Source organism: Pongo pygmaeus, chromosome 1 (genome assembly GCF_028885625.2).
Source record: "Pongo pygmaeus isolate AG05252 chromosome 1, NHGRI_mPonPyg2-v2.0_pri, whole genome shotgun sequence".
NCBI lineage: Eukaryota > Metazoa > Chordata > Mammalia > Primates > Hominidae > Pongo > Pongo pygmaeus.
Window position 1 is genome coordinate 215114640 of NC_072373.2, and position 25511 is coordinate 215140150.

At 41.0% G+C, this 25511-nt stretch overlaps 1 protein-coding gene and 1 non-coding gene across 4 annotated transcripts in view; both read right to left on the bottom strand.

Moving 5' to 3' along the window:
- SPEN (spen family transcriptional repressor) overlaps positions 1-25511 on the bottom strand; it is a 94276-nt gene that overhangs the window by 24203 nt on the left and 44562 nt on the right. For all 3 annotated transcript variants that reach the window (XM_054436830.2, XM_063659246.1, XM_054436839.2), the window contains 3 exons: positions 6805-6965; positions 4994-5194; positions 12-163 (listed from right to left, as the gene is read on the bottom strand). In XM_054436830.2, the coding sequence (XP_054292805.1) occupies positions 12-163; positions 4994-5194; positions 6805-6965 (514 nt within the window). The remainder of the gene's footprint in view (positions 1-11; positions 164-4993; positions 5195-6804; positions 6966-25511) is intronic.
- On the bottom strand, positions 5298-5398 carry LOC129024011 (small nucleolar RNA U13). Its single transcript, XR_008497008.1, has one exon. It is a non-coding gene; the product is annotated as a small nucleolar RNA U13 (small nucleolar RNA).

Genomic DNA, 25511 nt, shown 5'->3' on the forward strand with positions numbered 1-25511 from the left:
AAGCAACATACCACAATTTCTCCAAAGCGCTGGAAGATGTTGCGAAGGTCATGGTAAGTAGTGGTTTTTTCAAGGTTGCCAATAAAGAGAGTTCTTGTTGCTTTGGGGTGAAATTCATCTATCCTTTCATCCAAGGGGCGAAATTCATTTTCACTTTCCGTTTCTGTAAGTGGAACGGGGGCCGAGTAAAAAGAAAAGAGAGTATTTTAATGCATATTTATATATCATGGAAAAATCTACATTTAAAAAACAAAATGTCTGAAATAATGGGCTTGAACACTCACATAAACGGAAATATCATAAACACCTTCAGAAATAGCCACCCCTTATTAACTCTAAAGCAAAAAAGGAATACAAAGGCTAAAGAAACGTTTCAAAAAAAATTAAGGCTAAAGTAACACTTTGTTTAACCTTTAAAATTAAAAAATACACTGATTTAAATCTGCTAAATTAGCTGGGAAGGGTGGCTCATGCCTATAATTCCAGCACTTTAAGATGCCAAGGTGGGAGGATCGCTTGAGCCCCAGAGTTTGAGACTAGCCTGGGCAACATGTTGAAACCCCATCTCTACCAAAAAAAAATACAAAAAATTAGCCAGGTATGGTGGCGCACGCCTGTATTCTCAGCTACTCGGGAGGCAGAGGTGGGAGAATAGCATGAGCATGGGAAGTTGAGGCTGCAGTGAACTGTGATCATGCCACTGCACTCCAGCCTGGGTGATGGGAGTGAGAGAACCTGTCCCAAAAATAAAATAGATAGATATCTTTGCTAAGGTGATCTGTTGTTGTTTTTGGGACAGAGTCTCGCTCTGCCACCCAGACTGGAGTGTACTGGCACGATCATGGCTCACTGGAGCTTCAACCTCCCAGGCTCAAGCAATCCTCCAACCTCAGCCTCCTAAGTAGCTGGGACCACCGGTGCATGCCACCATGCCTAGCTAGTTTCCCCCCCCCCCCCCCCCGCAGCCTGTTGCCCAGGCTGGTCTCTGGGCTCAAGCAATCCTCCTGCCTCAGCCTCCCAAAGTGCTGGGATTACAGGCGTGAGCCACTGCACTTGGCCTGATTTGTTTTAAAAATAATCACTGACACAGAAATAGATTTTAAACCCCAGCAAAAATGGTAATTAATTATTTGAGCCTAATCCTGGTTTCCAAAATTACGTAGCAGGCTCTCAATTTGGAGTATAAAACTATACTCTGAAATAGACATAAAAACTCAGCTGAAAATAGTCCACCTTCATTGTTTGTTTAATTTCATTTACTTTTCAACATTTTATAAGATATTTAGCATTTCGCCCCTCTCATACTAACACAAGAAATCAACTATCTAAATACAGAAATTTTAGATATAAGAGTAACTATGAAAACAGATTAAAGCAATATGTTTTAAATTATCTTTTGATATTGCATGGTCCCCAATGACAAACAGAAATGATTGTTACGGCTTCTTCTTCTTCTTCTTTTTTTTTTTTTTTTGAGATGGAGTTTCACTCTTGTCGCCCAGGCTGAAGTGCAGTGGAGCAATCTCGGCTCACTGCAACCTCTGCCTCCTGGGTTCAAGCAATTCTCCTGGCTCAGCCTCCCAAGTGGCTGGGATTACAGGTGCCCGCCATCACGCCCGGCCAGATTTTTGTATTTTTAGTAGAAACAGGGTTTCACCATGTTGGGCAGGCTAGTCTCGAACTCCTGACCTCAGGTGATCCACCCGCCTCAACCTCCCAAAGTTCTGGGATTACAGGTGTGAGCCACGACATCCGGCCTCTATTTTTTATGATCAAAAGCCCTGGCTTAATTTCTAATTTATTGTAGCCTTTATCTGAAGCTCCATTTATAAACTTGGTCTAGGGCAGGAACGCTCAAGGTTTTGTTGATAACAATTATAGGAAACTACTGTGTGTTCTTTTTTCTTAATGTAAAACAAAGCCATCCAAAAAATTAATATTTAATCAACTTTACTGAAATGAAGCATTTAGAGCCAGCCATTGAACATTACTGATAATGTCAACGACACTGGTATTTTTAAAAACTCAATTTCAGGGACCTTGAGTTAAGTCAGAATACATCTCACTTCTGAGTCCAGACTGATGGCTCCAGTGGTAGCTCAACTAATCTTACCCCTTTTGATCAATCAGACTATGATGTACTTTCACATGAAACTCAGGTGGACTCAGAAACTACCCAGGGCTCATAATAGCTGTCTCCATATATTCTGCATATCTCAAAGGAATATATCTCATTTTAAGCTCAATTTGGTCTTAATTTAAATGTGCGCAGACATTTAATAATATTTCAAAAAATTCATAGAATATTGAGGTTTGTGCTCTGAAAGGCAGAAACACAGGAGGAAAGCATGATTTGCAACTATTAAAATCTGTAACGGCTTCATTCCCACCAAATGGCCTGGTATATTTTCTTTTTTTCTTTTTTTCTCACCCTTGGAGACAGGGTCTTGCTCTGTTGCCCAGGCTGGAGTGCAGTGGTGGGATCATAGCTTACTGCAGCCTCAAACTCCTGGGCCACCTCAGCCTGGCTGACTACAGGGCCTGGCTGATTTTTTATTTTTTGTAGAGATGGGGTCTCACTTTGTTGCCCAGGCTCATCTCAAACTCCTGGGCTCAAGCAATCCTCCTGCCTCAGCCTCCCAAAGTGTTTACAGGCATGAGCTTGGTCAGGCATGGTGGCTCATGCCTATAATCCTAGCACTTTGGGAGGCCAAGGCAGGAGGATCGCTTGAGCTCAGGAGGTCGAGGTTTTAGTGAGCCATGATTATGACACTACACTCTAGCCTGGGTGGCAACAGAGTGAGACCCTGTCTCCAATCAATCAATCAATCAATCAAGGTGTGAGCCACCACGCTCAGCAGTAAATTTTCAAGATCGGAAATTCAGTTAGCAAAAAAAAAAAAGTTTTCCACGTGTAGTCCACTTAACCTTCACAACCAGTCAAAGTCTTAATGCCTACACACCTTTGGGAAAAAACTTCTTGAACTTGTAATTTCATGTTTAGGGGATTGTAATGCAATGTATGGGAAAAGAAATCTTAGAAGCCACCAAGGGGTCTATATGCAAAGTTAGGTTTCTTGGATTTGGATCTTTGAAAATAATCTTTGACCTAAGCCATCAGCTCAATACATTTCAATATAACATTCATGATTTAACCATCTGACAGCATAATTCCAACCAAGTCTCCACACTCAAAATTCAACTGCTTTCACACATCCCATTTAACTGGTATTTAATGTTGTCCTATCTGGGAAAAGTATTTAGCTTTTCTATACTTGAACCAACCAAACTTCTCAAAATTTTCACTGGCAAGTAGGTAAAGCCTATTTCCTAGGTGCTAAATAACTAGGTTAAAAGCTTTTTACAGTAAAAATCTCAAGCTAGCCCTACCATCTAGAGATAAAAGTTACATACTGAATGCCCCTGGATGAGATCCTCCTTACTTAATAATTATAATTGGCTCTAGAAACGTATATAGATCATATGACATTCTAAATGTTTCTCAAGCCGTTCTGACCTGTTCCAAATGTGTTAAATTTTAAAGAACTCCTGGAGTTGCTCTTAGCTTAGTAAAATTTAGGGCAGTCCATCTCAAACTTGATGGAAGAAGGACTGTGAAGGCTTAACCTATTATCCTTTGAAAAGATAATATTCCTTTGAATTGTTATGTTTCATTGTAATATCACAGAGTGACCATTTTGCAGTGGTCACCCTAACAATTCCGTGCCAGTTTTACCATACAAATAACATATTTGTGCATCCTCATCAGGGGAACTACATTTTTTTTCTTTTTAATTATCTAATAAATGAATATTACAAGAATATTCATATTTATCCTATAACAGGCCATGTTTACCCTATAAATTCCACTTAAAGTCTTAAAGTTCAAGTGTCTCAGCTTCATAAGGTGACTATAAATTTTTAATGTTTCTATTGATTCCTTTAAAAATTTACTCACAAGTACTGTTAAATCAGGGGTTCCCAAACTTGTGTGTAAACTCTGAATCAGTAAGCTGGGGCAGGGTTAAAGAGCCTGCATTTTTAAACAAGTACTGCAGGCGGTCCTGAAACAGGAGAAATGCCGATGCAAGCCACGTGTGAGAAGATTTCCTGCCTTATAACAGGTTCCACAGGTAGGTTCAAGATAATAAATGTTCCCTGGAAATTCTCAGCAGGTTGCACCCATAAGGCTTATTCCTGTTACTCTGTCTTCAAGGTCATGCAAGCTGGAAAAACAGACCCAACTTGTATTGGACATAATGGAAATAAAACTGGTCTAACAAGTCCCCCACATCAATATTAAGTAGTTTGTTTCTTTTTTCTTTTTATTTTATTGAGATGCAGTCTTGCTCGGTTGCCCAGGCTGGAGTGCAGTGGTGCGATCTCAGCTGACTACAACCTTGACCTCCCGGGTTCACACGATTCTCCCGCCTCAGCCTCCCAAGTAGCTGGGATTACAGGCATGTGCCACCACGCCCAGCTAATTTTTGTATTTCTAGTAGAAACATGGTTTTACCATGTTGGCCAGGCTGATCTTGAACTCCTGACCTCAGATGATCCACCCACCTCAGCCTCCCAAAGTGCTGGGATTACAGGCATGAGCCACTGCATCCAACCAGAAGTAGTTTCCTTTCCAATTCAAGGTAATTCTGTTGTCACACTCCTAGGAGCTACCCCCTAGTTTTGATAAATTCAATCCTTTTGGGAAGGCTGGACTCAATAAGGGTCTACAGTTCTGCCTTTCAGACTCTTAACAGTCAGCAAGTCTCCATTATAGCAACAGAAAAATCTATCCTCCCTAACCAAAACAATGTTTTTTATTAAGTTGAACAATAAATAGAACCATCTTTTAAAACAGAAGACAATGGAAATATGTCAATAAATAAAGCCAGAATAGTGTCCTCATTCAGGATCATATGCTGCCCTCTCATACACTGCAACACAAACAGTGTGTGTGACGTGTTAACTCAAACTCAGCTTGCTTGTGTCTTACCTGGACCTATCCACGCTGTTACTTCAATCTGCATGCCAAAGAAAAGTTTTCCTTTTGATGCAGTCAAGGCTTTTTCTTGGTCCTCTTGCTGCCGAAAGAATACCAGACCATACCTCTCTTCTGAAGTTCCATGTATCTGCACTGAAGTTACTTTTCCAAATTTCTTAAATTCATGGAAAAGGCCATCTTTAAGGCTTGTATCTAAATTCCCAAACAAAACCAAGTTATTAATTCTTCTAATTTAATTATAACTAAATAAGCAACCTACTAAATCTTTAGCCTGATTTTCTCATTTTTTTGTTCATGTCAGACAGGTAATATACCAATGTCATAACAAGGTTTGAGGGAGGCACACCTCACACAGCGTGAAAACCCAATCATCATGCTTATGAACCACAAAAGGATCTAGCTTGAGATTTGACTTAAATTTTATTGTCATTAAAACATTACTTTTTCAAACAGAAAAGCTCTAAAAACACAGTTTGGAGATTATTGTACAATTGTGAAAATAAACTAAGTGTTAGATGATAGTATTGGTTATTTGTTAGGTAAGAATGATACTGTGGTTATCCAGAAAAATGCTCTTATATATTATAGATATATACATAAATATACGTCTGTAAGTAGGTATGAAATAAAACAACATCAAGGATTCACCTTAAAGGTTAAAAAAAAAAAAAAAAACAGTAGGAAAGCAGGAAGACAGGAAACAGATAAAGCAAAAATGGCAAAATGATGATTTCTGAATCTTGGATATTATATAAGGGGAGTTCATTTTGCTATTCCTTCTACTTTGGGGTATGTTTCATAATAAAAATTTTACATATCTGTTTATAAAGTGTTAAAGACTTGAAATGGAAAGGCATCGTCTATCTTTCCAAGGATCATCTCAATGATAAAATTGCGTGAGAAGTGTCATGTAGCATGCTAAACAATTTTAATATCCTTTACAGATGAATCATACCATCTGGGGGTCTCGTGTTAATTTGCTTTATTAGAAATATAAAAGGTGTATAGAAAGGCAAGCCAATTTTACTCCCTTGTCCATTTCTAAATTACCAAGTACTCTAAATCAAAAGCTCATCAACATTGGTATCTCAATAACTCTATTCACAAACCTGATACATCAGTTTTTAGGCTATTTTAGTAAATAATTTTTTTTTTTTTTTTTAGAGACAGTCTCGCTCTGTCGCCCAGGCTGGAGTGCAGTGGCGCGATCTCAGCTCACTGCAAACTCCGCCTCCTGGGTTCACGCCATTCTCCTGCCTCAGCCTCCAGAGTAGCTGGGACTACAGACGCCCGCCACCACGCCCGGCTAATTTTTGTATTTTTAGTGGAGACAGGGTTTCACCATGTTAGCCAGGATGGTCTCGATCTCCTGACCTTGTGATCCGCCCGCCTCAGCCTCCCAAAGTGCTGGGATTACAGGTGTGAGCCACCGCGCCTGGCCCCTATTTTAGTAAATAATTTAAGCAATCACTGAAATACACTTAGCTAAAAAATACTTAATTTGGTCTTTGCTGGCATGACTACTAATAGTTTTAACTTGTTTACATGCTCAACATAACCAATGTAGGAGTAACAGTATATTACGGTCAGCTGTCAATTAAAAATATTACCAGTAAAGGAGAGACCACAGAATAGCTTAAGCAGACTTTTCCATTATTCATGGCTTTCCTCATTTAAAACGTTAATATTTTGAAATGGGTTTTCCATTATAATTTTATGCCCAAAGTTATTTCAATGTAATGCAGTTATACCTCATTCCTCAGTAGTAGCACAGAGGAAAGGACATTCACACAAAATTTTACCTGTAGAGCGTACTGGAAGATTCTGGACCTTGATCCCAAAACTTTTACGGGGCTCATCTTTTTCCAGAGATGAAAGCAACTGGGAAGTGGGTGCTGGGACTGCTGCAGACTGAACTGATCGAGCTGGAGAATCATCACTTGAACTACTGCTGGAATCACTGCTGCAAAAAGGCAACAACAACAAACTTTAGTGAAAAGACAAACAGAAAATGAGCAGCATTAGAAAACTTCTTAAAATAACTAACAGGTCTAAATTTTCGGACTGGAATTTCTGGAGGCCCTGCATTCTACACATCTATCTCATACTCTACCTTCAGAGGCGGCAGAAGACAATAAACATGCAGGAGCACAAAAGTATAATCTTCATTTACCACCACATACCACCAATGCAAGTGTTGCATTCTATTAATAACTTGAACAATTTTTTTCAAATGAAGTAAGACTAGTGAATTCAATTCACTTAGTGTAATAATAATAATAGTGCGTATATGGGTTTGGGATTCAGAGGTCTAGATTCAAATCTTGAATCAGACATATAGCACATGTCCGTGGACAAATCACTTAACACCTTTGAAATGGGTTTCCTATCATAATTTTATGCCTAAAGTTACCGCATGGAACACAGGACTCTCAGCCAACATATAATGAAACTAAATGAAAATAGTATTTCTAAAATTTCATCATACCCAATTTCCCCCAATATCAAGTGTGTAAAATGAAAATAATTATAATCGTACCTATATCACAGGGTTAAGAATTAAATAAAACAGGTAGGGCGCAGTGGCTCATGCCTGTAATCCCAGCACTTTGGGAGGCCGAGGCAGGTGAGGTCAAGAAACTGAGATCATCCTGACCAACATGGTGAAAACCCGTCTCTACTAAAAATATAAAAATTAGCTGGGTGTGGTGGCGTGCGCCTGCAGTCCCAGCCACTCGGGAGGCTGAGACAGGAGAAGCGCTTGAACCCGGGAGGCAGAAGTTGCAGTGAGCCAAGATCGCGCCACTGCACTCCTGCCTGGGTGACAGAGCAAGACTCAGTCTTAGAAAAAAAAAAAGAATTAAAGAAAACAATGCACAAGTTTAGAGAGTTTGGAATATGACAGGTATCCAATAAATAAAACAGGGCCGGGTGTGGTGGCTCACACCTATAATCCCAGCACTTTGGGAGGCAGAAGTGGGAGGATCCCTCGAAGCCAGGAGTTTGAGACCAGCCTGGGTAACAGAGTCAGGCCTTGTCTTTAAAACAAACAAAACAAACAAATAAATAAATAAATGAAGCAGCACTGCTCAGTTACTATTAGTAATAGTAGTAGCACTACTACCTCATGGGTAATTTTTAGGAAAACAATACCCAAAATAATTTTCCAGGTAGGTGCAATTTTAAAATTACTGAAGGACTAATGAATAAATATTATGTAAGTTACTAGATCATGTTACTTTAGGCTTTCTTCACTGTGGATAACATGGAAAAGTGAGAGTTAATGAAACCAATCTCTTCAGTTTAATAAAATCCTCAAACAGAAAGAGAGTTAACTGAAGGACAAGAAGGAAATGCTGGCCGGGCGCGGTGGCTCACGCCTGTAATCCCAGCACTTTGGGAGGCCGAGGTGGGCAGATCACCTGAGGTCAGGAGTTTGAGACCAGCCTGACCAACATGGTGAAACCCCGTCTCTACTAAAAATACAAAAAAAAAAAAAATTAGCCGGGCGTTGTGGCGCGTGCCTGTAATCCCAGCTACTCAGGAGGCTGAGACAGGAGAATCACTTGAATCCGGGAGATGGAGGTTGCAGTGAGCCAAGATCATGCCATTGCACTCCAGCCTGGGCAACAAGAGCAAAACTCTGTATCAAAAAAAAAAAAAAAAAAAGGAAATGCTACTTACACAGTCAAATTAAGAAAAAAATATATTTAAATAAGTTTATTATGCCTTAATTCTCTATGCAAGTTCATAGAAAAAAGTTTATTATGCCTAAGAACTATGTGAGAAACATAAAATTCTCTTTTCAGTACTGGACACGCAAGACTTTTGTGGCTTGCTTTTATGGCATTCTCAAATAGGTTAATAAAAAGTTATTTACATATTTTGCTATCTTTCTGAAATTTTGCTTCATATTCTCCTCCATGTTATAAAGGCCTCACCTTTCAAGCAAATCATTTTGACTGGTGAATCCATCTTAAGCACACTAGCTACAGGAAAAGACCTAGGGTAGTTTCTGTCTTTGCGCTAGAACTACAGCTCTCATATTCAGGACAATCACTAATCCATCCAGACAAATGAGTCCAAGTCTAGGTAGAAAAAAATTTGCTACAGACATTTTTTTTTCTTTTGAGACACAGTCTCGCTCTGTTGTCCAGGCTGGAGTGCAGTGGTGCGATCGTGGCTCACTGCAACCTCCACCTCTCGGGTTCAAGTGATTCTCGTGCCTCAACCTCCCGAGTAGCTGGGATTACAGGCACGCACCACCATGCCCAGCTGTTTTTTATATTTTTAGTGGAGACGGGGTTTCGCCATGTTGCCCAGGTTGGTCTCAAACTCCTGACCTCAAGTGATCCACCCCACCTCAGCCTCCCAATGTGCTGGGAATACAGGCATGAGCCAACACATCCAGCCGCTACAGCATTTTTTTAAAACTAAATAAATTCTATGTTTTCTTATAGAAAACTAAAGATGTTTCTAGAAAACTAATAATTTACACACCATTTTTAGCTCTCACATGTTAAAGCAACAGACGAAAACTTGACTGGGTGCAGTGGCTTAGTTCCTGTAATCCCACCACTTTGAGGCAGGAGGACTGCTTGAGGCCAGGAGTTCAAAACCAGCCTGGTCAACATAGCAACACCCCATCCCTACAAAAGAAAAATTTAAAAATTAGCTGGGCATGGTGGCATGTACCTGTAATCCCAGCTACTGGGGAGGCTGAGGCAGAGGATCACATGAGCCTAGGAGTTTGAGGTTGCAGTGAGCCATGGTCACACCACTACACTCCAGCCTAGGCAACAGAGGGAGACTTGTCTCAAAAAAAAAAAAAAAAAAGAAAACATGCCGAGTGCAGTGGCTCACGACCATAATCCCAGCACTCTGGGAGGCCAAGGCAGATGAATCACTTGCGGCCAGGAGTTCGAGGCTAGCCTGGCCAACATGGTGAAATCTCATCTCTACTAGAAATACAAAAATTAGCCAGGCTTGGTGGCACATGACATGCCTGTAATCCAAGCTACTCTGGAGGCTGAGGCATGAGAATCACTTGAACCAGGGAGGCAGAGGCTGCATTAAACTCTGATCACGCCACTGCACTCCAGCCTGGGCAACAGAGTGAGACTGTCTCAAAAAAAAAAAAAAAGAAAGAAAGAAAAAGAAAGCTTAATAAGGTTATCAGCACTTTCTGATAGTGGTTTGAAATATAGGAAAATAAACCTCTGTCAGTGCAAACTACTAGGGATAAAGGCCTTGAGATAAAACCATAAGCTGTCATTGCTAGGCCCCTTATCAATGACTTAGGTTTAGCTTTCCCATCTATAAGAAGAAAAAATGTTTGCTGATCATCCAGCAAAAGCAGTGTTACAAGTATTAAGTAAATACTATCCTGAATACGATATTGTCATTGACATTAGGGTTTAATGAAATCAATCTTCTGTTTTTAGCACAGAAGGAAAAAGATACTTGTTATACATGTTAAATACTCCAAGTAATATTAATACAAGATTATTCACAAGGCCACCAGATGACAGTATAGAATATGTTATGTGACCTATCAACTTAGTCAATGGCAATAAAGTAAACATTAAGGAAAATATTTTAATTACAATACTACCAATATTATATACACCAAATTTCCTTAGCAACAGTGGTTACAGAAGTAAACAATCACGAGCAAAAGCAAAATTTATGGCTATTGAAATCATTAATAAGGGCCAAGCGCGGTAGCTCATGCCTGTAATCCCAGCACTTTGGGAGGCTGAGGCAGGCAGATCACGAGGTCAAGAGATCGAGACCATCCTGGCCAACATGGTGAAACCCCGTCTCTACTAAAAATACAAAAAAATTGGCTGGGAGTGGTGGCGCACACCTGTAGTCCCAGCTACTCGGGAGGCTGAGGCAGGAGAACTGCTTGAGCCCGGGAGGTGGAAGTTGCAGTGAGCCAAGATCGCACCACTCCACTCCAGCCTGGGGACAGAGTAAGACTCCATCTCAAAAAAAGAAAAAAGAAATCATTAATAAGGCAACAAAAAGTTCTACACAAGTTTGTATTATAAAAATGAAGGCCGGGCATAGTAGCTAACGCCTGTAATCCCAGCACTTTGGGAGGCCAAGGCAGATGGATCACCTGAGGTCAGGAGTTTGAGACCAGCCTGGCCAACATGGTGAAACCCCATTCTGCTAAAAATACAAAAGTTAGCTGGGCATGGTGGCTCATGCCTGTAATCCCAGCTACTCAGGAGGCTGAGGCAGGAGAATCGCTTGAACCTGGGAGGCGGAGGTTGCAGTGAGCCGAGATCATGCCATTGCACTCCAGCCTGGGCAACAACAGCAAAACTCCATCTAGAAAAATAAATAAAATAAAATAAAAATAAAAATAAAAATGGAGACGGCTGGACGCGGTGGCTCACACCTGTAATCCCAGCACTTTGGGAGGCTGAAGCAGGTAGATCACCTGAGGTCACGAGTTTGAGACCAGCCTGGCCAACATGGTGAAATACCATCTGTACTAAAAATACAAAATTAGCCAGGTGTGGTGGCGTGTGCGTGTAATCCCAGCTACTCCAGAGGCTGAAGCAGGAGAATCACTTGAACACAAGAGGCAGAGGTTGCAGTGAGCCAAGTTTGCGCCACTGCACTCCAGCCTGGGCAATAACGGCAAAACTCCGTCTCAAAAAAAAAAAAAAGAGAGAGAGAGAGACAAAGATAATCAATCAATGGTGATGATGCCTTTAAAATAAAGTACAAAAATAATGGTAGAAATCACATTTATTATAAACATTTAAACAGATTTATTATAAACATTATCACAGGCCATTATTATAAACATTATTACAGGCACGGTGGCTCATGCCTGTAATCTCAGCACTTTGGGAGGCCGAGGCAAGTGAATCACCTGAGGTCAGAAGTTTGAGACCTCAAAAAAAAAAAAAAATTATCACACTCTCTTTGGGTGAATCTCCTGCTACCACACCAATTCCGAAATAAGATACAGAATTTAACTTTCAGAATCATCTGCTGAATAATGTGAAGTGGCAACTACAAGGGGAGACTGGTTTTAAAATTAATTATGAAATGATAAAAATGGTACAAGTTTTTAGTTCACATTTTTTTTTTTTTTTTTTTGAGATGGAGTTTCGTTCTTATTGCCCAGGCTGGAGTGCTGCTCACTGCAACCTCCACCTTCCAGGTTCAAGTGATTCTCCTGCCTCAGCCTCCCAAGTAGTTTGTTGGCCGCCATGCCCAGCTAATTTTGTATTTTTAGTAGAGACAGGGTTTCACCATGTAGGTGAGGCTGTTCTTGAACTCCTGACCTCAAGTAATCCACCCGCCTTGGCCTCCCAAAGTGCTGGGATTACAAACATGAGCCACCGCGCTCGGCCTCGAGTTCACATTTTGATATGCTAACCTAAACTGCAATGTACCATGGATTTCAAGATCTTGAATCAAAACGAGGGCATGAATGTAGGCCCCCAAATACTTTTCAGTCTTACTAAATTGACAGAAGGCCCAAATGCCTGGAATTCTTGTCCATTTTAATTTTTAAAAATTTTTTATGTTCTCAATTTTGTTAGCGCTAAAGAATCACAACAGTTCATCAAAATGCATTATATAGTATTCAGTTGTTTCTTAAAAGCCAAAAATAGTTCATCAGAAGATAATCTAAGTTGTCTTAAAGAAGTAGTAATAATGGTGTATTGACTAATTGTTTTAAGAAAGTGGAATTTACCCAAGCGCAACAATATTACATGTTCAATATCAATTAAAAGTATAATTCTAAATAAAGAACTAGAAGCCAGCCGGGCACAGTGCATAGTCCCAGCTACTCTGGAGGCTGAGGCAGGAGGATCCCTTGAGCTCAGGAGTTTGAGACCAGCATGCACATGACATAGTAAGACCCCAGTCTTTTCAAAAACAACAATTTGAGGCCAGGCACAATACTTTGGGAGGCCAAGGCAGGCAGATCACTTGAGCCCAGGAGTTTGAGACCAGCCTGCGCAACAGGACAAAACCCCATCTCTACAAAAAATTAGGCATGGTGGCATGTGCCTGTGGTCCCAGCTACCTAGGAGTCTAAGGTGGGAGGATCATCTAAGCCCAGGAGGTCGAGGCTGTAGTGAGGTGTGATGGTGTCACTGCACTCCAGCCTGGCCTGGAACATAATTTAAAAGAAATCTAGTTCCACTTTTCCTAACCACATTTCCAAAGACAATGAAGGACAAATTATTTCTTATAATTTGTAATTAAGATTATTGAAAAAACGAAGAACCAGATCTGACCAGTATTTCCTTATGAAGAAATATAAGAGTAGGCAACTGGTTACATAACAATTCTTAATAAACGAACAGAATATAGGATGCTAGGATTCTCATAAACCAAATAATGATATCATATCATCAACTAATCCTATTCCTGCAGCCACTTTACACACAGAACTACATGAGCATTTGACTCTTACCACTGAAAATGCCAAGGCACTGAGTATGCTATTTATAAGATGACTCAGGGCTATATTTGTTAACATACAAGAGTGACATCCAATTACTGACTTCTGTATCCCTCTATTATTTGTAAACATTTACTTATGGCAAATATGCATCTATACTGGTTTTTTTTTAAAGCTGGAAGATTAAAAGACATTTAACCAAATTAAGTTGAGAAACAAAACTCTGGCATAAACCAATATTTTCAGAAAGGAGCAATTAGGGCGATTAGAAAACATTGCAACTAAGATAGTTAGAGGGCCCATTTGTCATAACCAGGTATCTCCCTACCCATCAGGTAGCTAATAATTTTTCTCTCCATATAATCAATATATAATTTGGGGTCAAAAGAGAAGATTTTCAATCAGGTTTGGGTGCCCACTGGTCCTTATCTAATTTCTATTAGAATAATCATCTATTTTATTTTAACTTTTATTTATTTTATTTTTTGTAGAGATGGGGTCTTACTTTGTTGCCCAGGCTGATCTCCAATTCCTGGGCTCAAACGATCTTCCCACCTCGGCCTCCAAAAGTGCAGATTATAGGCATGAGCCACCATTCCTGGCCCATAATCTCTTAAACAGAATGCATCACCACAGCAAGTAATAATACTTCCACATCTCATTTTTTTTTATAAGTCCAAATTGTATCTTTCTAGTGCAGCAGTTATCTAAGTGTAAGAGGACCTGTGAGGACCCAAAATCCTTTTAGGAGATCTGTGAGACCTTCCCTATTTCAACTGTGTATCTGTGAGAGGCCAAATTTTCTTCATATACTTCACCCAAAAAACCTTATAATCACAGTTTGAATACAAAATTTGTTATGAGAATCTAACTATCTTACTAAACCAGACGTTTAAAAGATTTTCAGGCCGGGCACAGTGGCTCACACCTGTAATCCCAGCACTTTGGGAGGCTGAGGCGGGAAGATCACTTGAGGTCAGGAGTTTGAGATCAGCCTGGCCAACATGGCGAAACCCCGACTCTGCTAAAAATACAAAAATTAGCAGGGCGTGGTGGCACATGCCTGTAATCCCAGCTACTTGGGAGGCTAAGGCATGAGAATCGTTTGAACCTGGGAAGTGGAGGTTGCAGTGAGCCGAAATCATGCCACTGCACTCTAGCCTGGGTGACGGAGTAAGACTGTCTCAAAAAAAAAACTAAATAAATAAGTAAAAAATAAAAAGTTTTCAAAAAATAAAACGTCATTCTCACTAAAACAAAAATTTTAAAGTTTAAATTTCAATACGGCAAATGTCAATAGATACTATCTACAATAAATGAAAGCCCAATAATTTTAAAATGTAAAGTCTTAAGCCTAGAAAGTTTTAAAAACAGTTCAGCAGTCTGATGTGACACCATTACCATTTTCAACTCCACCACTTCTGATGTAACCTGAATTTAAGCCTCTTTTGTTGGTGTTTTTTTTTTTTTTTTTTGAGATGGAGTCTCACTTTGTCACCCAGGCTGGAGTGCAGTGGCGTGATCTCAGCTCACTGCAACTTCCAATCCCCAGGTTCGAATGATCCTCCCACCTCAGCCTTCTGGGTAGCTGGGACCACAGACCACAGGTGTGGACCACCACGCCCAGCTATTTTTTTTGTTTGCATTTTTAGTAGAGACAGGATCTTGCCATGTTGTCTAGGGTGGTCTCGAACTTCTGAGCTCAAGCAATCTGCTGACCTCGGCCTCCTGGCTCATTACAGGCATGAGCCACCACACCCAGCCTCTTTTTTTTTTTTTTTTTTTTTTACCAGACAGAGTCTCTACTCTTTCGCTCAGGCTGGAGTACAGCGGCGCAATCTTGGCTCACTGAAACCCCTGCCTCCCAGGTTCTAGCAATTCTGCTGCCTCAGCCACCCCAACACCTTTTTTTTTTAAGGGACGAGGTATTACTATGTTGCCCAGGCTGGCCTCAAACTCCTGGGCTCAAACGTCCTCCTGTCTCAGTCACCCTAGAAGAAGCTGGAACTACATGCATACACCACCACACCTGACTCAAGCCTCTATTGTTTTTTTACTCCAAAAAATAACAAGGAAATAATCAACTGAGTGACCTGCCAAGACACTTCATTTTGCCTCTCTTAACTTGAATTTCCCTAGCAGTTAGCAGACCTCATGATCTTTCAAGGACCCTACTAGTTTTAGCAGGGTTCTACAACATTTTTGTTGTCACAGTGGGGGTGGGGTGGGGTAGGGTTACTGGCATCTGCCAAGTACCCTACAGTGCACAGGAAAGTCCCAACAAAGAGTTCTCTGGTCTCAAATGTGAATAGTACCAAGACTGAGAAACCCTGGCCTGTATTATTTCTTGGACTGCTTTCCCGTCTTTTGAAAAACCAACATGCTAATTTCAAGCTGCAATCCAAACGCAGGATCCTTAACATTGATTATTCTTCCTCATTACTAATGTATCATTTCATAAAAATCTTTGAATTGTAGGAAAAAAATGTAAACTTCTGAAAATCAAACTTCCTCAAGAAGAAGCTGAGATCTAAAACACTCTGGTGTCACTTGATTTTGGACAACATGATAAAAAGGTAAAGTATAAACAACTTTTTTACAATATTAACTTCACCATTCAATACCAAGGTCACTACTTTATAGACAAAACCGTTTTATAATTTTTAAACAAGTAGTAAGTAAAATATATACAGTATTGCTACTCATACTCTAGTGTAAGGTTTACATCAATGAAAACGATTCCATTCATATTGAAATGGTTTTTACTGCAATAGCTTTCCTTACCGTCAACCTAGGGCCTGAAGGTGGTAGTTTAATATCACAATTAGATTTTTCCTCACCAAAGTACAATGCTCAGAAGAAATTAGAAAAAGGTCTATTTTACACAATAAGGTCAATGGGGTATTTTGCTTTATAATTTTAAGACATTTTTAATTTCCTTTAAAAAGCACACTACAGGCCAGGAGTGGTGGCTCATGCCTGTAAACCCAGCACTTTGGTAGGCCGAGGAGGGTAGACCGCCTGAGGTCAGGAGTTCAAGACCACCCTGACCAATATGCTGAAACCCAGTCTCTACTAACAATACAAAAATTAGCCTGGCATCGTGGCATGCGTAGTCCCGGCTACTCAGGAGGCTGAGGCAGGAGAACTGCTTGAACCTGGGAGGCAGAGGTTGCAGTGAGCTGAGACAGCGCCATTACACTCCAGCCTGGGTGAAAGTGACATTCTCTCTCAAAAATAAATAAATAAATAAATAAATAAATAAAATAAAACAACAACAATAGAAACCACACTACAACTCAACAACAAAAAGCAACCTGATTCAAAAGTGGTCAGCCAGGCGCGGTGGCTCACGCCTGTAATCCCAGCACTTTGGGAGGCCGAGGCGGGCGGATCACGAAGTCAGGAGATCAAGACCATCCTGGTTAATATGGTGAAACCCTGTCTCTACTAAAAATACAAAAAATTAGCGGGGCACGGTGGCGGACGCCTGTAGTCCCAGCTACTCAGGAGGCTGAGGCAGGAGAATGGCATGAACCTGGGAGGCGGAGCTTGCAGTGAGCTGAGATCGCGCCACTGCACTCCAGCCTGGGCAACAGAGCGAGACTCCGTCTCAAAACAAACAAACAAACAAAAAAACTGGTCAAAGACTTCAAAGATATATAAATGGCAAATAAGCACAAGAAAAAATGCGCAACATCTAATAATTAGGGAAATGCAAATCATAACCATGTGAAACTGGGCTCATACTTGTAGTTGACACTACTTGGGAGCCTGAGGCAGAAGGACAGCATGAGCCCAGGAGATCGAATTCAGCATAGACAACACAGGATCTTAAAAAAAAAAAACTCGGGGGAGGGGGGAGGGATAGCATTGGGAGATATACCTAATGCTAGATGACGAGTTGGTGGGTGCAGCGCACCAGCATGGCACACGTATACATATGTAACTTACCTGCACATTGTGCACATGTACCATAAAACCTAAAGTATAATAATAATAATAATAATAATAATAAAAGAAAAAAAAAAAAAAAAACTCTGCCACATGATACATCACTTCACACCCACTAGGATGGCTATTATTAAAAACAAACTGCTGAGCGCAGTGGCTCACGCCTGTAATCCTAGCACTTTGGATGGGCGAGGCAGGCAGATCACTTGAGGCTCAGGAGTTCAAGACCAGCCTGGCCAACATGGCGAAACCCCGTCTCTACAAAAAATTACCAAAAACGATTAGCCAGGCATGGTGGTATGTGCCTGTAGTCCCAGCTACTTGGCGGGGGTGCTGAGTCAGGAAGATGGCTTGAACCTGGGAAGTCAAGGTTGCAGTGGGCCAAAATTACACCACTACACTACAGCCTAGATGACAAAGTGAGACCCTGTCTCAAAAAAACAAGCAAACAAAATAACAAATGCAAGGATGTGAAGAAATTGGAACCCTTGTGCATTACTGATGGCAAAGTAAAATGGTACAGCCATGGGGTTCCCCAAATGCTAACTTACCACATGAATCAGCGATTCCACTATGGTTATATACCCAAGAGAAATGAAGACAGGAACTCAAATAGATATTTGTACACTCACATTCATAGCATGCTCAACACCCAAAAGGTGGAAGCAACCCAAGTGTCCATCAACAGATGAGTAAACAAAATATGGTATACACATAAAATAGAATATTATTCAGCCTTTTAAAGAAACGAAATTTTGGCTGTGTGCAGTGGCTCACGCCTGTAACCCCAACACTTTGGGAAGCCAAGGTGGACAGATCACCTGAGATCAGGAATTCAAGCAGCGTGGCCAACATGGTGAAACCCCACCTCTACTAAAAACACAAAAAAATTATCCAGGCGATAGTTGCACGTGCCTGTAATCCCAGCTACTCGGGAGGCTGAGGCAGGAGAATCGCTTGAGCCTGGGAGGTGGAGGTTGCAGTGAGCCAAGACTGAGCCACTGCACTCTAGCCTGGGCAACAGAGTGAGACCCTGTCTCAAACAAAAAAAAAAAAAAAAGAAAATTTTGACAAACGCTACATCATGAATGAACCTTGAAGATATTATGCTAAATGAAATAAACCAGCCATACCCAAAAAATATTGTATGATTCCATTTATAGGAGGTACCTGGAGTAGTCAACTTCATAAAGGCAGAAAGTAGAATGGTGGTTGCCAGGGGCTGGGGGAAAGGGAGAATTGGGAGTTATTGTTTAATGGGTATAGAGTTTCAGTTGAGGAAGATGAAAAAGTTCTGGAGATAGATGGTCGTGATGGTTGCAAAATAATGTCAATATATTTAAGTGCCACTGAACTGAACACTTAAAAATGGTTAAAATGGTAAATTTTATTTTACACACACACACACGATAAATTAAAAAGTAAAATACAAAGTTAGTGGTCACTCCCTTTGTTCCTTAGAAAAAGATAAGCGATTCCAAACCAGTCAAAGTAAGCTACCTGCTGCTTTTTGTCCACAATGCTCTGCTCAATCAAGGGGTCTCACAACCTGTCTTTCCCAGGTAAACTTCCTCAGAGGTGACATCAGGGCAATGAGTCAGACCTAACTGGTGACTGTGCAACTATTACAAAAGAAATGGGGAAAGCATTGCAGGACTCAACTGTATAAATCATCAATGAAGCCCTTTAGAGCCAAAGTTATTGAAAAGTGATCTAAACTCTTTAAATTTAGGACAGTATTAAGAAAATGCTGTGCTGATACATTAAAAAGCAAAAATGCAGCCAGGTGCGGTGGCTCAAGCCTGTAATCCCAGCACTTTGGGAGGCCGAGGCAGGTGGATCACCTAAGGTCAGGAGTTTGAGACCATCCTGACCAATATGGTGAAACTCCTCTCTACTAAAAAATACAAAAATTAGGCCGGGCGCGGTGGCCCACGCCCATAATCCCAGCAGTTTGAGAGGCCGAGGTGGGGGGATCACCTGAAGTTGGAAGTTTGAAGACCAGCCTGACCAACTTGGAGAAATTCCGTCTCTACTAAAAATACAATATTAGCTGGGTGTGGTGGCCGGCACCTGTAATCCCAGCTACTCGGGATTACAAGCAGGAGAATCGCTTGAACCCAGAAGGCGGAGGTTGCGGTTAGCCGAGACTGTGCCACTGCACTCCAGCCTGGGCAACAAGAGCGAAACTCCGTCTCAAAAAAAAAAAAAAAAAGAAAAGAAAAATTAGCCGGGCGTGGTGGCGTACGCCTGTAGTCCCAGCTACTCGGGTGGCTGAGACAGGAGAATCGCTTGAACCCAGGAAGTGGAGGTTGCAGTGAGCCGAGATCGAACCACTGCACTCCAGCCTGGGCGACAGAGTGAGACTCCATCTCCAAAAAAAAAAAAAAAAAAAGTTTTTATTATGTAACCAATATTTTAATTTCAACTTTGTTTGGTCTATCAGATTTCTCTGGTCATCAGAAACTACAAAGATTTCTAATGGGAAAAGAGTTGATATGATAATGATTAACTGAATTAGTAGAGTGAAACTGACAAAGGAAGAAAGCTTTCTCTTACTAGACAAAGCTGGAGGTGGAAAGAGAACCATAACCAACCACCAACACTAATTTTTCTTTTCTTTCAAGACAAGGTCTCACTCTGTCATCCAGGCTGGAGTGCACAGGTGTAGTCATGGCTCACTGCAGCCTCAACCTCCTGGGCTCAAGCAATCCTCCCACCTCAGCCTTCTAAGTAGCTAGGACCACAGGCATGCACCACCACACCAGGCTAACACTTAAAATTTCTTGTAGAGACAGGGTCTCACTATGTTGCCCAAGCTAGTGATTTTTCTTCTGACTACAGTGACCCTTTACTGCTGACATAAACAACTAATAACGTTTCCCAAAGATTACTTAGTACAAAATCTGGACCTCAGAAATTAACTTCTTAAAGCTCTCCTACTATCCATCTAGACTTCACCTCTGAATATTTATAAACATCAAACAAATCTAAACCTTAGGCAGGTACTGGCTCCACTTAAGTAATAAATTAATCAATAGGTAAGATTTAGGCTTAACTAGATTTAGTGTTGATGGTCACTAAAGTGATGGTAAAGGCTGGGCATAGTGGCTCAATCCTGTAATCCCAGCACTTTGGGAGGCCGAGGAAGGTGGATAACCTGAGGTCAGGAGTTTGAGACCAGCCTGACCAATATAGTGAAACCATGTCTCTACAAAAAATACAAAAATTTGCCAAGAGTGGTGGCACGTGCCTGCAGTCCCAGCTACGTGGGAGGCTGAGACAGGAGAATTGCTTGAATCTGGGAGGCGGAGATTGCAGTGAGCCAAGATCCCACCACTGCACTCCAGCCTGGGTGACAGAGTGAGACTGTCTCAAAAAAAAAAAAAAAAAGTGATGGTAAAAATCAAACACAATAATTAATCCGTTTTATTATTTCTCATCTATTCTCAAGTCCAATAGTTTACATAAATGACAGGAAAAAAATCATTAAAATACTGCATTTTATAAAAGTGCCTTATTTTGGCAGAAAATGCTGTTTAAAATTGTGCTTAAATACGCTTTATGTGGTTAGCATGCTCACAAAAGATTAAGTATAGGCGGGGCGTGGTGGCTCACGCCTGTAATCCCAGCACTTTGGGAGGCCGAGACAGGTGGATCACCTGAGGTCAGGAGTTCAAGACTAGCCTGGCCAACATGGAGAAACCCCAACTCTACTAAAAATATTTTAAAAAATTAGCTGGGCACGGTGGCGCATGCCTGTAGTCCCAGCTACTCAGGAGACTGAGTGGGAGAATCACTTGAACCTGGGAGGCAGAGGTTGCAGTGAGCCGAGATCATGCCACTGCACTCCACCCTGGGCAACAGAGTGATATTCTGTCTCAAAAAAAAAAAAAAAAGGTTAAGTATAAGTAATTATTTGGGATCCAATTACAGCAGTAGTTAATGTTTTAAAGTTTACTACTATCTTTTGGTAGAGTTAAGCAAAAGGATTATGTTAATAGTTGATCAACAGGGTATCTGATAGATAATTAAAGCTTACCCAAAAATAATGAAGGAATATTATTCACCTTTATAAAGGAATGAAATTATGATACATGTGACAAGACAGATGAGCCTTGAAAATATTATGCTAAGTGAAATAAGCCAGACACAAAAGGACAAATGCTGTGTGGTTCCACGTATATGGGTACCTAGAGCTGTCAAGAATTCATGGGGATAGAAAGCAGAACAGTAGTCAGCAGAGGCTAAGAGAGGGAGAATGGGAGTTATTGTTTAATGATAATGGATAGTGGTGATGGTCACACAATATGAATGTACTTAATGGCACAGAACTATACACTTAAAAATGGTTAAAATGAGGCCAGGAATGGGTGATTCACACCTATAATCCCAGCATTTTGGGAGGCCGAAGCAGAAGAATGACTTGAGCCCAAGAGTTTGAGACCAGCCTGGGCAACAGAGAGAGACACCATCTCTATAAAAGAAAAAAAAATTAAAAATTAGCTGGGCGTGTTGGTGCACACCTATGGTCTCAGCTACGTGGTAGGGTAGCTTGAGCCCGTGAGGTTGAGGATGCAGTTAGGGGTGACTGCGCCACTGCACTCCAGCCTGGCCAACAGAGAAATACCCTGTCTCAGAAAATAAAATAAACAAAAAATGAAAAAATGATTAAAGTGGTAAATATTAGGCCAGGCACGGTGGCTCATACCTGTAATCCCAGCACTTTGGGAGGCCGAGGCGGGCGGATCACCTGAGGTTGGGAGCTCAAGATCAGCCTGACCAACATGGAGAAACCCTGTCTCTACTAAAAATACAAAAGTAGCCAGGCGTGGTGGCACATGCCTATATTCCCAGCTACTCAGGAGGCTGAGGCAGGAGAATTGCTTGAACCCGGGAAGCAGAGTTTGCGGTGAGCCGAGATCGCGCCACTGCACTCTAGCCTGGGCAACAAGAGCAAAACTCTGTCTCAAAAAAAAATAAAATAAAATAAATATTATGCTGTGTATATTTTACTACAATTTAAAAAAACTTTTTTGAAGACTTCTAAGCTTTGGCATTAAAAATACAATATGGGCCGGGCGCGGTGACTCACGCCTGTAATCTAGCATTTGGGAGGCCAAGGCAGGCAGATCAGGAGGTCAGATGAGCCCAACCTGGCCAACATGGTGAAACCCCGTCTCTACTAAAAATACAAAAATCAGCTGGTGTGGTGGTGCGTGTCTGTAATCCCAGCTATTCCGGAAGCTGAGGCACAAGAATCGCTTGAACCCAGGAGGCAGAGGTTGCAGTGAGCCAGGGTCACATCACTGCACTCCAGCCTGGCAAAAGAGCGAGACTCTGTCTCAAAAAAAAAAAAAAAAACCATTATATGGTAGTTTTAGGATCTACTGTCCTAATAACAGTAGCAAAAATGGAAAGAGGCTACGTTTTTGTTAATCTATTATTAAGAATCATGTGACTTATTTTCGGGTGGGCTTTACTGGACCTTTCACACTCAGAAAACCTTGTACTCAAGTAACAAAGCAAAAAGCATCAAACATGCATGCTCTCTGAAAGCAGTAAGCAGATGTAACATGTCTGCCTAAGAACAAGAAATCCTTCCAACGTGGCAGCAGTCTTTATTTAAGAGACAAAAAAGATGAGAAAATTTAAACTGTCAAATACAATGGGATTTTCTCATTCCCTTAGTGACACAGTATATAGAATCTGGTATTTCTTGTATGAAAAAACTAAAATGTTTCAGAAGGCACAGGCCAAGAAAGCACACAGATCAAGTATGTGTGTGAGTATGTGTGTGTGTTTTAATTCCAAGTGGTCACATACAACTCATGTAGCCTTACCAAACCCACAAGCAAATTTGAAGTTTGAGGTTTTTGCCTTTTCTGTTGCCCAGGCTGGAGTGCAGTAGTGCAGTCTTGGCTCACTGCAACCTCCATTTCCTGGGTTCAAGTGATTCTCAAGCTTCAGCCACAAGTAGCTAGGATTACAGGCACACGCCACCATACCCAGCTAATTTTTGTATTTTTACTAGAGACGGGGTTTTGCCATGTTGACCAGGCTGATCTCAAACTCCTGGCCTCAAGTGATCCTCAAGCCTTAGCCTCCCCCAAAGTGCTGGAATTATGGCAGGAGCCACTGAAATTGGCTTGCATTTTTTTTTTTTTTTTTTTTAAGAGACAGGGTCTCGCTCTGTCGCCCAGGCTTGAGTGTGCTGGCCTTTTTTCAATTTAACTTTGATACTAATTACATCTCCTCTCTATCCAGAATGAAAAAGAAGTTTGCTATTTCCTGCTTCTGAACTCTCCATTAGGGCAGTTCCAGGGACAAGGAGTTAGAAAGGCACCTAACTCCCTACAAGAAAGCCTAAGCCATCCGCTATTTGGTATACTTTTGTTTATTTATAAATGACTACAAATTACTCAGTAAGAAACCTCAGGCTAAAGTTCTTCTGCTTAAATATAATTACTTCTCTGCAGTTTCTTCCAGTGACAGGTACAAAGCTACAGTCCAAGATGACTCCACACACCATGACACAGCATATCCAGGAAGCTAATCTGCCCCTCCCTACCACCATTGAAAATGACATATAAAGAATCACAGAACTCCTCCAGTTTGGGTTATACAAATGATGCCTAGAAGCAACACAGATGTGTATTATTTCTGTCTTCTAATTCCAACAACCGAATTCCAGTCTATTAGCACCAGTATGTAAACAGACATATTTTACCATCACTTATAAATGATCACTTAAAATGATCACATCACTTAAAAATCATCATCAGATGAAAGTGTTTTTGTTGTTTTTTTGTTTGTTTGTTTTTGTTTTTGTTTTTTTTGAGACAGTTTCACTCTTGTTGCCCAGGCTGGAGTGCAATGGCGCAATCTCAGCTCACTGCAACCTCCACCACCCGGTGGAGGTGCCTCAGCCTCCTGAGTAGCTGGGATTACAGGTGCATGCCACCACGCCCAGCTAATTTTGTATTTTTAATAGAGATGGGGTTTCGCCACGCTGACCAGCCTCGTCTTGAACTCCTGACCTCAGGTGATCTGCCTGCCTCAGCCTCCTAAAGTGCTGGAATTACAGACGTGAGCCACCGTGCCCTGCCGAAAGTTGCTTTTTAAATTTTAAAAATAAATTTACTCTGGTTAAGGTTATTTGATTTTCTTCTTGGGAAATTAATTTATTTAGGGGCTTTGATATTAACATATTTCTAAGCCTAGAACCTGGACTTTGAAATAAATATTTCGGTTGAGCCATTCCCTCAGCCACCCTGGAAACAAACATGCATTTTAGCCTGACCAACACTTGAAGTGTTGAAGATGGAATCTGGAAGTAGTTCAGTTTATATTTTTGGCATAACAGTCCCAAGAGGCTTTTCTATTAACCCATCATTTCCAAGAGAATAGAAGGGTTTGAGGAATTTTAAAAAAGAAAAATAACAAACTCTATTTGTCTTTAAACAAAATGAAAAGCACTAAATTGATACACAAATTATTTCGTGATATTACAGCTTAATAGAGCTTGCTTCTAGAAGAGCACTGTCCGGTAGAAATATAAGCCACAAAATTTTAATTTTCAAATAGTCATATTTTAAAAAGTAAAAAGAAGAGCTGGGAGCAGTGGCTCACGCCTGTAATCCCAGCACTCTGGGAGGCCGAGGTGGGCGGATCATGAGGTCAGGAGATCGAGACCATCCTGGCTAACATGGTGAAACCCCGTCTCCACTAAAAATACAAAAATTAGCCGGGCGTGGTGGCGGGCGCCTATAGTCCCAGCTACTCGGGAGGCTGAGGCAGGAGAATGACGTGAACCCAGGAGGCGGAGCTTGCAGTGAGCCGAGATTGCGCCACTGCACTCCAGCCTGGCCACTGCACTCTAGCCTGGGCGACAGAGCGAGACTCCATCTCAAAAAAAAAAAAGTAAAAAGAAACAGATGTAATTAATGTAGTAATATGCTTTATTTAACCTAATATATTCAAAATATCATTTGAACATGTAGCCAACATAAATAAGCTTTTTCTTTAAACCAGGTGTCCAGAACTTGGTGTGTGTATTTTTAAACAGTTCTACTGAGATATATGTGAATTTATCAACATGACACCATG